The 15,487-nt window shown below is 40.6% G+C and overlaps 2 protein-coding genes across 2 annotated transcripts in view; one reads left to right on the top strand and one right to left on the bottom strand.

Moving 5' to 3' along the window:
- Window positions 1-5,518, top strand: part of SHOC1 (shortage in chiasmata 1) — a 55,102-nt gene extending 49,584 nt beyond the window's left edge. Inside the window, exons 25-28 of the mRNA XM_064438772.1 lie at window positions 830-979; window positions 2,073-2,223; window positions 2,462-3,010; window positions 5,367-5,518. Of these exons, the coding sequence (XP_064294842.1) occupies window positions 830-979; window positions 2,073-2,223; window positions 2,462-3,010; window positions 5,367-5,467 (951 nt within the window). The 3' untranslated portion in view covers window positions 5,468-5,518. The remainder of the gene's footprint in view (window positions 1-829; window positions 980-2,072; window positions 2,224-2,461; window positions 3,011-5,366) is intronic.
- Window positions 5,519-8,913: 3,395 nt separating this feature from the next.
- Window positions 8,914-15,246, bottom strand: GNG10 (G protein subunit gamma 10). The gene is made up of 3 exons (XM_064438774.1): window positions 15,109-15,246; window positions 11,568-11,699; window positions 8,914-9,818 (listed from the first exon to the last, which is right to left on the bottom strand). The coding sequence occupies exons 1-2, from the start codon at window positions 15,187-15,189 to the stop codon at window positions 11,574-11,576; spliced, it is 207 nt and encodes a 68-aa protein (XP_064294844.1). The 5' UTR covers window positions 15,190-15,246; the 3' UTR covers window positions 8,914-9,818; window positions 11,568-11,573.
- Between the last annotated feature and the right edge of the window lie 241 nt (window positions 15,247-15,487).

Raw genomic sequence — 15,487 nt, 5'->3', positions numbered from 1 at the left:
AATAAATGCTGGAACAGGTCCACCAATCACAGTCAAATATATGATGTTCTTTAACTTGTTTATTAAGGTTTTCAAATTAAACATGCATTTGTTAATTTTATATGGAAGATTTGAACTCTTGTAAAGACTGTCCTTTTTGGCTTTTGCAAAATTCAGAAGCATTTTAAAGCAGGTATTGGCACGGCCTTTCAAGCATAGGATATTGGATTATAGGTTTTCCAATTTAGAGATTAAGGATACTGGTAAAAAACTGAGTCATTGATTGTATGTTGTCTCTGTTAAAGATATTAGATCCTGGCATCTCTTGAGTGCGGAGCTTCATGAAAGTCAGGAGCTGGAAGCTGACATTCTTAAAATGCTACAGCTCTCAGCTTGCTGCCCTCCCCCTAGCAGCTCTTGCTTTTGGCACCTGTCTCTTTGCTGTTTACGAGCATTAACTCCTGTAAAGCAAAACCAGCTTTATCAGTTTATCCTGACTTAGGTAATTCTCTTCAAAATGGATAAATACTAAAGCTGGTAATGCATTTTCACATCAAGTTTACATGATCCACTGGCTTCATCCTTTAGAATAGAAATATCTTTAGACTGTGCTTGCTTTTTTATCAAATTATTATGCAGAACTTACTCTTTTGCAAAAATGATACATGATTACATCTATAGTTTAAAAAAAAGTTTTTGTGGGGCTATAAAAGTGCACTGTTTGAAAGCTCTATTTCTATGATATTCTGTATGGCCTATTCATAGGGCTGTCATTCTGTAGAAACAGAAAAAAAAAAGAAAAAAGAAAACTTGTCAGATATCAATCTAACAAAATAATTTGCACTTCCAGACAGAGAAATGCCTGCTGACTTTTCCATGTATCAACCCTCTGGTTGCCCAGTTTATGTTAAAGAAGGGATCTTCACTGAACAAGTTGTTTCTTGCAAGCTTTGATCAACTTCAGGAACTTCTGCCAGAGGTTCCAAAAAAAGTTTTAAAGGTCAGCCAAAATTCATTTATGTATTAGATCAATCTTTTTGTACTGTTGTAATATAGGCGGGGGTTTTTTTTGTCTGAAGCTACATGCACATTTGCTGGAATCATTTAAAAATTAATTATATGCTACAGCAATGTTGAGCCTGCTAATTCTCAGCAGATTTTGTCAAGTCACCATTATGTTTGTGTGAAGATGATTGGAACATTTCCTAACTGGAAAAATATGCATTAGATCAGCTTCCTCTTCAAGCTTAATTGTATCAAGTATTGTATCAACATACAAGCTTATATGCTTCTCTAATATAAGCAATGTTTTCCAATTAAGTATTTCGAGGACTTTTGTCCTCCCTCCCTCCCTTTTTTCCTGCCTTCCTGCCTTTCTTCCACAGTAATAAACTCACCACTTATAAATTCATAGTACTAAGCATTTGAAAGGGCCCTAGAGGTTAATATACAGAATTCTATTCACTAAAGTGTCCACTCTGCAGTTAGAATTGTGTGTTCTTACTGTTTGAGTTGGGCCAGATCTGGGAAAATTATAGACTGATTATAGTCAGCTAATTAGACAAAAAAATGCATGGATTTGATCAGTCAAGAAAACGAGAGGACAAACTTCCACATCAGAAGCATGCAGTTAAGGTAAAGAAGCAAGTAAATGGATATTTGGGCACTGAATATCAACTTGTGTATGATATTATAATAACTGCATATGTGTAAAGCCATGTTTACTGACTGAAAAACAGACAAAGATCTCATCAGTTTAATTCCTCTGTGATGTATGATATGCACCAATCCATTGCAGACACTACTTCCTACAGTTCTGGACTAATGAAAGAGAATAAAGTATATTAAGGTAGTGATTTTCCTGTGTTTCAAGAGACAGGCTATTACTTACCCTCTTCATAGATTTAAGACAGGTGATACCTTGTCTACTGTACATACCTCTCCTTCCGCATTGGTAAGTCTTTTTTTTTCTTCCCGGTACAGAAAACATTATACATCTTAGACTCCTAACAACTGGTTTAACTTTTCATATTTGACAGTGTAGACATGTACTATAAACACTACTCAAGTATCTTTGTTTTTTTTGGCTTTAGCATTTTAGTGACATGACATCTTCATACAGCCTAAATGCTGCTGCTCCTCTAGAAACAGCCGTGAAAGGTGCATCATCTCCAGAAAACCAAAATAACTTCAATACATTCTATCCAGATTATAAACAAAATCATCAGTCTTTAGAACTGCTTGGTAAGGCACAAAATAGCACAGGTAGTATCTTGAATTGCTAGGAAAATGTGTCTCCTTTGAAACTAAGTGAAAATCTGAACATTAGAATCTTTATCTTCTAATCATGGAAAGGTCAGTTATTCTGAGGAGACAGACTGCAACTGAAATGTCCAATGACATCTTGGTTTTCTGTAAAATGTAGAGAAATAAGCTAATTTTTCATTCACCAAACAGAACAGTTCAAATTTTTCTCTACCAGGACCATCTCACATGAATTCCAAAGCAGTGATTCCTCCACTGAATCATCATCCTGAGTCTGATCTTCCAAGTTATTTGCAAAAGAAGTCATGTTCTTCAGAAATAACTACAGAAAGGAAGCAGAATTTCTTTGCTGTGCCAAAGGACTGTGAAGATTTGGCTCATCTAGATGCTATGAATTCCCTTAATGTTCAGAGGCAGCCTTTCAGGATGCACTATAGCTCTGATCATTCTTCCAAAAATTCTGAAAAAGTGGATTTATTTGAAACTTTCAGTGACTATGCGCCTCAGGAGAGCTCTAAGAGTTTTCTAGAAGAATTTAGAGACATGACATTTAAGGGCCCAGAAATTATGATTAAACAGACCCCGTGGAATGACTCTTCATCCACAGGCCAATGTGATACCTTTGCATCTCACAGTTTTCTCCCTGATTTCTTTGTTGACCCAGATGAGCTTCATAGTCTGAATTTTCACCAATCAGGTAGAGAAACTAAAGGAAAGAGGAACCAAAGTCCACTGTTCTTATGGAAAAAAGAAAAAAATAGAACAGGTATGTCCAAAGCAAGCAGAATTTGCTGGAATTCTGTTTGTAATTCAACTGGAAACAGGAGTATCTGTAAGACTAGATTTTGTATTTTCTTCAAATACTTGTTAGATCCAATCCAGCCCAACAGTTGCATGTTTCCTTTACTAAAAACTTACTTGCATATCTATTTCTTCTGTGATAAAAGGTTCCTAAACATTCATTTTCTGTTTTGAGCATAAAGAATATTAAAAAAAAAAAAGTGTTACTGCCATTATTTTTCCTTGGTAAAATACTGAAAAGTGTAGTTTTCCAATATTGTGAGCTTCATCCTCTTCTCTCTTTGACAGGGCCTGAAATATGCATAATAAACATGCCAGAATTATTTTAAAAGTTATGGGAAAGATTATTTTGTAAACATAGGTTTGGACAAAAGGGGGAAGAAAAGACTAGCAAGTGTTTTCTCTAAAGAACAAAAAGTAGATTCAGCAAATCCAGAGAGTGAAATTTAGATGCTACCAATGGCTGTTTTTCGCTGTTGGCATTAATGGACTAAGAATCTCATGCTGACGACTTTCTAAGTCTGTTTCATTCAGTTCCATTATTCTTGGAATATTTTTTTAGCTAATGTCTCCAGGGCTAAACTCTCCATCTTGAAATCATTCCAAAGCATATTTCTTTGAATAGATGATATAGTCTGTACTTCAAAACTTTGTTTACCCTGAAGGAGTGTACAGTCCTTGTATAAAAGCTCAAAGCTTCTCTTTTTTTGTAGTTTTCTTATCCCTCATTTACTTTCTCAGACATAGTTGAGACCTTTTTGATAAGCCATAATATCCATGGAGTCTTAAAAGTAAGAAATCATTACTAGTCCCTGTCACACTGAGTATTGCTGTATTGTATATTGTAGTATTTTTAAAAATTCTGCTCCCTCTCTATAGGTGAGGCACCACATTCTTTAAAAATCCAAGAATAAGCTTCTTAAATAAAGTGCCTAACTCCTAGTACAGATAATTTAATTTATGTTTCCTCTGTTGCTGCCTGTCATTAAATCTCTTGGTGGTACAGCAAGGTCAGCACAGCATTAAATGCTTTTACTAATTAGATCAGATTCATTAATGAAAACACAAGTAACTCGTTGATATCGTTATGTTTCATGGGCTGCTTAAGGCAATTATGGAAGTAAAGAGAGGGAAAGTTAATTGGATATGGTGAGCTGCTTTTTATTTTCACCCTATGTAAATTAAAATGTTCATACAGAAACTCTGAACAGACCTGTTGCCTCTCCGTTGGGATTAAAATTGAGACCTGGAGTATTGCTGGGTACTTAACAGTATTTGGTAACCTGTAATTGGCACCAGTACTATAAAATTCTAAATACAGTAGCTTCAGTAGACATCAGGGCAGATTCTTCTGGTACCACATTTTACAGTATTCTGAAAACACTGTGATATCTGACCGATAAGTTTTCTGTAATATTCTTGCCCAGTAGGACAAAGGTATACTTAAATCTGAATCAAATTTAAAAAATGAAAAGTAGTTTTTGCTTTAGATTTTGGAAGAATGGGTTTAGTTTACTTTATTATTCACTAGCCAGGGGAAAAATATGTATACTAAATAGCTGTGAATGGTAATGCAAAAAAAATACCTTAATATAGTGAAAGCTTTCTGAAGTCCTAAATTTAAGAAATGTGAAATCCCAAGTTTAAGAAATGTGTACAGAGTTGAGTTATAAAGACACACTGGGAACCCCTAGGGTTTTCGCCAGGCTGCAGATCAAACTTCTGTTAAACCACAATTAATGCCAATATGCCGAGCCAGTATTTCCACTAGAACAGATTAAATCCTCTAGGTCAGTGTTAAAGCCTTCTGACAATATATTTTGTAAAGACTGAACAGAATTTTCTTACAGTAACTTAATTTGAATGGGCAACTTCTCAAATATTTTATTGTAAAAATACTTGACTCTTAAGAATGTAAGTAGCTTTTTAAAACAACTTGGAACCATAAACATGTCTCTGCTTAAAAAGGATTAACTTTCACAGTTACTGAATAGTACTGAGTGTAATATTAATGAAACAGCAATAAGCATTAAAATCTTTACTGAAATATTGTGGTTAAACATAGTGCAGGTCGGTGTATTTATTTTGTATATCAGGTCCTTTATTATTATTACAAGATGATATGCATAAAACTGATCAGCAGTAGTAAGCAGTAATTAATCTGTACACATTTCATTTTGTGGTGGTTGATACTTTTCATACAGAGCATACTAGTTAAAGCTAAGGTCTGTTACTCCTTCTGAGAAACACATAGTTAACTCTGCATACATGTTGTATTTGTAGTTTATCATACATATATTTTCTTTCCACTTCTTTTCCAGGTTCAGGATTTGCAGGAATACCAGAGTTCAAAAAAAGGAGACTGACATATGAAAGAGTCCCTGGAAGAAGTGATGGACAAACACGTCTTAAATTCTTTTGAATGGAATGGGGATTTGCATACTACATATACTTTTTAAAATCCTTAAGCTCTTTGAAGGGAAATAGATTAAATTAAATTTTTTGTTCATTTTTAGAGAGAAATTAGGGTTTAGGAAACCTTAGCAATTCAGGATTCTTTTGTATGTTTTTAAAATTTTACTAAACAAACTAGTTCCTTGAACCTAGATAATTACTGCTTCTCTGTTTGTTTTCATGAGTGACAGAAAAAGTAAAATATGAATGAAAAAAAGCCCCAGACACTGAAGTTCATAGAGTTTCTAAGGCACCTATGTTCACTCCCTGAGCATGCAGCTTTCCAAACTTAAAGATGGACTAGATCTGCCGGAATCTCCTGGCTGCTCATAAGTCTTAGATCTTTCTTGCACTTATAGCTGTGACCCATGGTATTTGTCCCCTGGGCTCAGTTCCAATTCTTCCTTCTGACAGTTCCTTTAGAAACCACGTGATGAGTTTCTGAACTGCCTTTAATCATAGTCAAGCTGCGGAAAGAAGGTATTTGTTTTATGGACAACATGTGAAAGATATGTTGAAGTTTAGGATTCTCATAGATTTGATTCAGAGACCTAAGCTGTGACACCAGCTCTCTGCATAAGCCAGTGGAGGCCATTTGTTGACATTTTTCAGCCTGCTACAGTGCATTGGCAAGTAAGGAGACGAGAGTCATCTGGGAGGCAGGGCCAGATATTGTAGACTACAGCTGGAAGGGGTAAAAGAAAAAAAAAGGCATCTCAATTTCAAGCTAGAGAAGGGAGAGGATTTGAGTACCCAGACCCTGACCTTCCAACAAAAGATTTGGCAACAAAAATCTAAATATGTGTGGGAGCAATGGTAGACAGTAACTCCATTCTGCTGCAGGAATGCATACACAGTTTGCACAGGCATGCCTACCAGCTCCAGAATGTCAGTGTCTGCTCAGTGGCCTTCAGCTGAGATGATTCAGTTTTCAAACTCACAAATATTTTTAAATTTGATGCAATAATAGAAAGGGAAAAAATAAAAGAAAAAAAAACACCCAAGTTTGTGCTTTATACTTGCAGTAAAATACTTTCTTGACATTGAGCCTTCATTAAGCGCATATTCACAAATATCACAAAAAGATATAGAAAACCAGCACTTAAGGGAGAAAGCTTTGGTGTTTCAGAGAAAACGGAGTGCTGATTTTTAGCTGACAATTCTAAAAGCTATGATGACAGCACTAATAGCAATTTTAGTTCACAGTATTATCCCCAAAGTATTTGTACCCAAATTGTTTGCAAGACTTTAGAAAACACCTTTCAAGCGGAAGATAAAAAGACTTTTGCAAACAAGCCAGTGTTTCCCTATTTTGCCCAGAATACGAGAAAGACAAAAATTGCAGTTTGCTTACTATTTCTGGCCCGTTTTTGTGGTCACTTGACCTAACCATTTACCATCTCTTTGCGTCACGGCTATGGCTCTGTTTTTCACAACTGTCTCCCAAATTGCCAGGCCCAGGAATCTGTTCTTTTAAGAGTGCAGCTCTACAAAGTCTCAGTCGCAGAGACCACAGTGGAGAAAATTACAGCTGCCACTGACAAACTATGTATTTATGTCCTCCTGTCCCACAGGCAAAGGCTGGCACCAGAACTTTCATGTTAAAAGTCATGGAAGACTAGCTCAGATAATCTATACATCACTTCAAAAAAAGAGGCATGCTGCCTACATTAAGTAAGTAAAGAAAATTCAAGTGCTGTCTGAATTAAGTTTCCATTAGGAAGAAAAAATGTCAGTGTACAGTTTGTTACTGGCAACGTAGTGGAAAATAAGGAAAAGGGCTTGAAATGACCTGTTGTTTTTTACTGTATTTGTTTATGAATCTCAATCTCTCACAGATACGTACACATTGCCTAATTTATCACATGTGACATTCTTCCTCCTCCTCCCATCTGTTTAATGTGGAGGAAAATTACTGTTGCACTGTAAAGATGCACTTCCCTCCCCCCGCCCCAAATCATCCATAACTAAGAAGAATTAGGAAGCAACTAATTCTCAGACAAAAAGATGCAATACAAAAACTAATCACCAGTCCTTTGTCAATGGGTAGGGACACTCAGTCTTGGATCAAATTTGTAAACTGCTTAGTGACCCTGCAGGTGGCACCTGCAGATGGAGAAGAGCCTTGCTGATGGGCTATGAGAGATGTTGGTGCGAAAAGGGGGCCTTTTCTTGTACAGATGTGTGCATTCACTTAATTTTGCTTTATTATTTATTGCTTTACTATGCACACACTGCCCTGAGTGCAAAGGGGTGCAACAAGTGCACTCCTCTGAGAGGATGGGAATCCATGTCTCCCTCCTGTGGGACTGCAGAATAACCACCACACTCACAGGCATACCAGGGTGGACCGCTCCCAATCTACCTTGCAACTGCTGCGCAGGTCTTTCTATCCACTGCTGGTGCGAGGCGTGGATGCAGTCAGGACCTGCAGCGTGCTCACACAATGCTGCTCCACCGACACGGGCTGACTGGGGTGCTCTAGCTGAAAGACACCACATGGAGCTGAGCAGGGCAGCCAAGAAACAACAGCAGTTGACTGGCTGGCTGGCAGTGGCTGCTCTCTCCTGCACACTATCATTTGGCAGGTCCTTATGCCAGCTCAGCAGCCACTCCAGAGCCCAAGCTCCAAATGAGGACACTAAAAAGGAAAGCATATGCAGCAACAGGGTCTGGGGAGAGAAACAGACGTGGGGATGGAGGGAGGTTTTATTGCGGGAGGTAAAAGAAATATGAAGGGCTTGCCTGGGAGTGGCCAGCAGCCAGATGCTGCCTCTTGAAAGGCATGTGATGCATGTTTTTATCCCTCTCCCTCCCTGACTTGAGCATTTTGACCCGTCTGAGCCCCTGATCACCTCTGTGCAAGTTATAATAACCATGCTTCCTCTAGACTTCCGCCATGTGTGCACATGTCGAGTACTAAAAGAAAAACTGCCATATTCAAATAGCCCACAATGAAAGGAAGCCAGAGGGAAGAAAAGCCCTTAAGGAAGGATGTTTGCTTCTGTATTTAAAGGTGCAATACATATTGGCAGCGTTACGACTCTTGTTTCAGTGTCTTCCTGCAGGACAGCAAGCATGAAAATATTTTGACAAAGACTGACTTGCCTGGAGAACACACATTGCCCCATTTCAGTTAATGTTATTGAAAATCAAATACTTGGATTGCAAATAACTTCCTTACAGTTTCAAAATGTGTAAGTAAGCCTGATAATTTTGTTACTATTTCCACAAAAATGGTAAATAGCTATAAATAGGATTTTTCTGTTAATAAGACGTTTTCTAAAAATCTGACAGCAACGTTCTCTTCCCGAAAAGCCAAATAGCTTGAGGCCTCTCCTCCAACTGCAACATCAAAGCATCCTCTTCCTTAAAATATCTGTTCTTTGTTACAATTAAACAATGAGTTCAAAGTCAGTAGGGAAAGGAATTTTATTTCCAAACTTCTAAAAGATTAATACAAATAATAGAAAGTAGACAAGTAGAAAGTAGAAAATTAAAAACCTATTAAAAAAGTTAGCTATTCTTGTAAAAGTGCTCCATAAAAAACTGAAGGCAAATGACCAAGCCCACTTTAGTAAGTTTTGTGTATTGCAAACCTTGGCAATTATGCATGCAACTATCTTTGGGTGTTCATAGGGTTTTCTGTGCCTGTTTCGTCACATTTTAAACACGTCAAGGGAATTCCACCATGAGAGTACCTTTACAAATACAAACTAGGAGAAGTATTACAGATTAGAAGTCCTGCAGGAAATGTGCCTTAGGAATCTACCCTGTGCTATGCATTGTGTCCAGCAGTTTCTAGTATGTGTCGTTCATGGACTTAAATGCACTTGAAAAAAACCTGTCGTTGGTTCCAGGTCTTGCTAATGGAAGCAAAATTCCCCCTGAGAACATTACTTCAGTTGTAACATCATTTAGGTTTATACTTTAACAATTCACTTTTTGGATGGTTTATTTTGGAAGAAACAAATAGTTTTTACTATCATTTTGCTGTAACATTTTACCAAGACAGGAGTAAATAAGTTGGTAAAAATCCATGTGTTTTTCTTTTCTAAAATGTAAATTCCTCAAGTAACATTTGTAGTTCGCATAGTACATCAATGATGGCAATCATTATGAAAAGACTAAGAGTAATATTTTAAAAACTTTAGGAACATTAGCAAAAGATAGTGAAGTACAGATACACAAGAACAAACAGATAAATATTTAGGACTTTGTTTTAGCCACAGAAAAGTTAGGACACGGAGAGAGGCTTTTCTTGTGAAGGAAGGCAATTATTCATGTCATGCTTGAAGGCAACTCTCCGATGACCTTCCCTATAAGAGGGCAAAAAAGTTTATTAAATACTGTCTTCCTAAGCTGATACATTTCTCTTACAAGTTATAACACAAAAGCTCCTTTGCACTGAGAAGAACTGAATAACAGCTTTCCTTTGTTTGATGTTGGCATCCTTGAATATTATAAAATTTTGTAATTGGCTTTTCACCTTTGCTCTCCTTTTTTATGATCCTAAGATAACTAAATAATAATAAACTAGATAATTGATCTATCAGCAAAAAATGACTAACCATCATCTTGGGCTGAGCTATGCATTTTTAAAAGTATCACAAATTAACCATCAAACTCATTTGAGAAAATACTTTGTATCCTATCTGGATGATGCAATCCAACTTGAATCCTAGAAATATATACACACACAGGGACACACACACAAAAAAATGTAAGAAGGCTGCTTCAATAACAGAACAACACCTGCAACAGTCACTGTCAATTTTATCTTATTTGCAAGAAGAATTAAGGGTGGCGCCTAAATTAAGAAAACCTTCTGTTTGTGCCTTCCCCCCGGCCAAGTTTTTCCAGAAGAGCATCTCATGCTCAGTTCTCTGACTTCAGGTTCAGTCCTATTCTGCCAAACCTACATAGCAACAATCAAAACCACACTATTGATGAGGCACAAGCACGACTGCAAGCTCAGGAACCCTGGCGGTGGGAAGGGGAAGATTTTACAAGTAGTTTATGTTCTGGTTTAAATTCTGCCCTTAAAGAAAACATTAATTTTCACTTTGATAGCACTCTCAAGGAAAGAACAGAGTTCAGTGGTTCTTCCTCTCTCTGTAAGTTTTTTTCAGCTCTTTAGCAGAAACAATTTTTATTTTTAATTTTAAAGAAGAGTAACCCCTTCTGAATGTCCTACTTCCACATGTACTTGTCATGCGGAAGAAAGAAGCTTTTTCCAACAAAAATGATGGTATGATCCTGCCTGAGACTACCAGCACACACGGCCTTTCTTCCTCCTGTCGCAGTCTCTGACATCTGTGTGACAGATGGGAGAGACAAGAGTGAGACTCACAGAACTGGACCCCAACGATTTGCATATGCTGGTCAGTCACCCCCACCCCTGGCAGGTGTTACGCAGGTACAAGCAATGCCGAGCGCTAGGGCAGAGTTTAGGGAGCACCTCATCCGTTAGACCTCTGCTGAAAAAGGTTACAAAGGATGCGATTACAGATTGCCTCAGGTCCTCTCTGCTTCCACCACTTGTGGTGCTGCAACAGCAGTAAGAACAGAAAGGGCTGAAGGGCAGACACAGCCGAATGAACTGCAACATGACACTGAAGACAAAATGTATTTTAACAAGGTTCTTGCCTGAGCTGTGAGCTAGTCATCAGAACACATACAACCGCCACAGCTTTGTCTTGCCCTTCAAACTGGGTATGTGACTTGTTTTTATGTCTGGCTGTGCCAAATACAGACGTGTGTCACAGTTTTTATTATTTTGGATGCTGCTAATGACCTTATAGCTGCTCAAACATAAAAACTGACCAACCAACCAAAAAAAAAAAGTAATGAACAAAACAACTCTAGAAAGAGCTGTAGGAGAGAGACATGTTTCAATTGCCACACCTAAAAGAAATAGAAAACAATTTTGAGAGCCACCAGGGAAGTGATGAACACTTTGCTACCAAGAACTCAACATTCAAACAGATATCACCGTGTGCCCTTGTCCCTCCTAGGGCTTGAGTTTCAAATGAGAGTTGTTATCATGGTGTCTGTGACTTTATTACCTGATTTCAGAGTAGAGCACAGGATCGGGGTTCTCGAAAGGGATTGCTCCCTGCAGGAACCCCAACAAGCAAGGCATCTTTGCAGGCATTTTGCATACAGTACTGCTGGAGTTCTGCAGCTGCCTGAGACACCTGTGTAAAGGAAAAAGAAAAACAAATCCAGAGAGGAAACTAATTCACAAGCATCTATTAGGCATTTCCTCTTGAAGAACCATTATCAAACAGAGCTGGAGAGCAGCCAAGTCAGCTCTCGGACTCTAAAACAAGTAAATCAGCACAGATGTACATTGACAAAGCTCTGATGAAACATCCATGAAATACTATGCCAGTGATGAGCCAGAGGAGTGTAGAGGACTGAGGTGCAAGCACATAAGGACTTTGTCCTCGTTAAAATGCACAGGGCCATGACCACAATATTTTCCAATCTACTGTACCATATCCAGGTTTATATTTCAACACTTATATCCTCAGATAATTTATAAAAAGGATTTTCATTTCCAAACTGTTAAGCAACACAGAGCATAAAAATGAACGAAAGCAAAAAGATGAGGATGAAAATCTTTAAGTCCAAATTGCCACCTTCCCTGGCATGAAGTGAGAGCTTCAAATCCACACTCTGGCCCCCAAAGAGGATAGTCCAGAGCTGCAGAACAAACCCAGGAGCCCGAAGGCAAGAGACCTCCAGCCCTGAACTCCTCTGCTCTCCCTGTGGACACCAAGTCAGTTGTGTGCCTGTATTTTTGAAGGAAAATGTTGGGGAATTCCCAGTTTCTCAGACACACATTGGTAACAGCTGCAAGGAACTGTCAAAATCCATGCGGTCTGCTACATTTTTTATAAAAGAAAATACTGAGCATATTGGTGGGAATAGAAGTTCCCCTCTGACCTCACCTCTGCCTTCATTACCGGACTCCTGAAATACTGATGTTTTCTTCCTATAGAACTTTGCAGCATTGCCTGCAGAGGGACAACAGCCAGAAGGATCATCTGAGCTTCTCAGCCTCCTGGGCGAAGGGGCCACCCAGGAGCCCTGATGGCATTTTGGTTCTGGGCCATCCCCTCTGACAGTATCTGGAAGCATGTAGGAAATCCGGCCTAGCACATGCTTTTGTTTGCTGCCCTGTTCAGCAGCTGCCCTCCAGGACGCTCATCATGGTAACTGCCTGAATTTACCCAGCAGCTGCCAGCATTTCAGCCCAGGTTTTCCCACAGCCTCCCAGGTTCTCTCAAGCAGAGTAGAGGGAGAAGCAAGGCACAAAGGATCCCTGCGAGTCAGTGGGCTTTGTTGCTCCTCCCTTCCTTGAGGAAAGCCTCTCTCTGGAGGCTGCAAAGGTCTCCTGCCCTGCAGCAGCTTTGCCTCAACCACAGCACCAGCCCCTTGCTGGTACCTGACTGGGCACCACACAGCTACGGGGCGGAGGTGCTGCTTGCCAACATTGATCAGGCCAAGGCTGCGTGGAGCTTTTTCCTGGGAAAGCACGTGGGGAGTCATTTGTAGCACGGCCTGCTCTATGAGCACAGCACAGTTAACAGTTCCTCACTGCATCTCCTTGCACTTTGCTGCTGAACTCTGCAACACATACCAAGCGATGTATATCCTGGTACTCCTGGAAAGATACAAACCTCATTTTTGGCACCTGTGTGAGAATTATCCGTACAGCAGCAGACTGCTGTTCTAGGACAGATCTGCCTACTCTTCGACCTACCTACTCCCCTATAATGTTCTTCACCCCTCCAGTTCACACAGAAACTACAAGGGTTTTTGCTGTATTTCATCACAGGACAAACACGCTCCTGCGGCAGCCTTCTGCGTGCAAGATACGTGTGGGCACTTCTTTCTTACTTGGTTTCCTCTTTCTGAAAATATTGTTCCTGTCTGCTTTTTTAGCTGGCAACATAAACAAAATCACTATCGGAACTTTGTAGTATGGGATGTATTTTTAAAAATTCTTTCATACTGAGCTTCCGTCTGAAAACACATTGTCTATTCTAAGCAGCCAAAACAATGTTTTCTATCTTAGCATCTGCTAAAACTGATCCAAGTGGGTTTTCACCAGCTGAATATATTCCTCACTGTTTTTACACTGCGTGTCAGGAAACCCTAGATAATGCTTTTTATAAGACACATTTTTAATCATGCGTGATTTCACTTGTGATGATAAAAAGACAGGAACAGGTTCCTAGAACAGCAGACCTGGAAAGAGGCTGCTGCATACAATGCTGCAAGAAACATGAGGCAGAGGTCTGACAAGGCCAAGCTACCCGGGAGCACAAGCAAACCCATCATAAATGTGTAGCCTTGAGAAGTCCAGCTCCACAATATTTTACTGCCACAAAGAACCCCCAATAAGCTACAGACTCTAACTTTTATACATTCTCCCACCCGCCCCCCCCCCAAAAAAAAAACCCCAAAAAGTAGGGAGTGAGTATAATGCCTCATATAATGCCTCAAAATGAGCAGGAACAGAGCTCCAGCCTATTGCTAGTGGTATAAAGTGACAGAAATATTTGGTCAATCATTTCTGTGTCAGACAACACCCCTCTTACCAAAAAGGCCTACATTTCTACTCTGCATTGAGCTGTTTCTACAATCACTTTCAGTGAATCAAACATCTGCTGATTCAGTATTCCCTAATAAAATGTAGTAACATTAGTGAATCGATCAGGGTGATGTCCAAAAGCCATAGCGGTTTCACCTTGCATTGGGCACTTCAAATTTTTCACCAGCCCAGGACAGGAATGGTTAGAAAGGGAATTCTAAATTACTTCTAAATCATTAGCTAAGTTCCTGCAGCTCAATATACTGGCATTGGCAGTGTTGTTGAACTAAGGAAGCTTGTGTTTTGTGACTGGCCAGAGAAAAACTGGCAAATGCATGGAGGTGATGAGAGAAGAGGAAAGTGCAGGACACAAATTAATTTGACCTTCATTACTTCACAGTCTATGCCGGATTTTGTGCGTGGCTGGCAACAAGTCGTTTTCGCAAAGCAGTTGTGGACCCCCCTCCCCTCGATCGGCTGGGAACCAAAAGCTGTCCTGGGCAGGTCTGCAGGGGTGAGTTTGAGCTGCCAGAGCCAAAAAAAAAAACCCCAACCTTAGGAGCTAGCAGATGACAGGGCCGCCTCGCTAGCCTGCCTTTGTCTGGAAATCTGCAAGCATGAGAAGGTTCATGCATGCGTAGAAAATCGCCTGCTTTCCCGAAGCGTGTCAGCTGGCACAAAACCACACCGCCTCTCTCTGCAAACCCTGCCAGCGCCCAGAAGCAGGGGGGAAGTCGGCCGGCTCAGCCGTGAGGAACTACTCTCGATTATCATGCTTGCTTGTGCAGAATTAATGAGGTGCCACTCTTGTTATTTCTCACGGGTCCTTCCACCAGGGAAGGGCACGGAGCCCCCCGGGGCACACGCACCCCTCGCCCCTTCCCCCGACCCGCCGCAGGGCGGGCGAGGCGGGCACACGGGTGAGAGAAGGCAGGAGCATCCCGTGTCCGCCGCCCCCCCCCCGCCCCGCGGGGAGCGGCCACCCCGGTGCCCCGGCTCACCTTGATCCTCTCCACTGCCGCCTCCATCTTCAGCTGCTCCACCAGCCGCTGCATGGTGCTCAGGCTGCCGCCCGACGACATCCCCAGGCCGCGGCGAGGGCAAGGGCAGCACGCAGCAGGCAGCACGCAGGCAGCAGGCAGGCAGCAGGCAGCAGGCAGCAGGCAGGGCGGCTCCGCCGGGCTCGGCGCGGCCCCGCCCCCCCGGCCCCGCCCCTCGGCCCCCGAAAACCTTGTTGGTTAAAATAGGATGGGGCGGGGAAGAAGAAAAGGGGAAAAAAAACGGGGTGGGAGAGGGAAGAAAAAAAGGAGGGCAAAAGGGGAAAAAGGAAAGGCAGGAGAGAAAGCTCCTAAACGTCCTGCAAAGATTTATTGCAAAGCC

The sequence above is a fragment of the Phalacrocorax carbo genome, chromosome Z, assembly GCF_963921805.1.
Source record: "Phalacrocorax carbo chromosome Z, bPhaCar2.1, whole genome shotgun sequence".
NCBI classification, from domain to species: Eukaryota; Metazoa; Chordata; class Aves; order Suliformes; family Phalacrocoracidae; genus Phalacrocorax; species Phalacrocorax carbo.
The sequence above is the reverse complement of the archived record's forward strand: the minus strand, read 5'-3'. Positions and strand labels throughout refer to the sequence as shown.

Coding starts and splice junctions, on each gene's coding strand:
- GNG10 (XM_064438774.1), bottom strand. CDS start 15,189: ATGTCGTCGGGCGGCAGCCTGAGCACCATGCAGCGGCTGGTGGAGCAG. Junction 11,700..15,108: donor CGGCAGTGGAGAGGATCAAG/GTGAGCCGGGGC, acceptor TCCTTTACACAG/GTGTCTCAGGCAGCTGCAGA.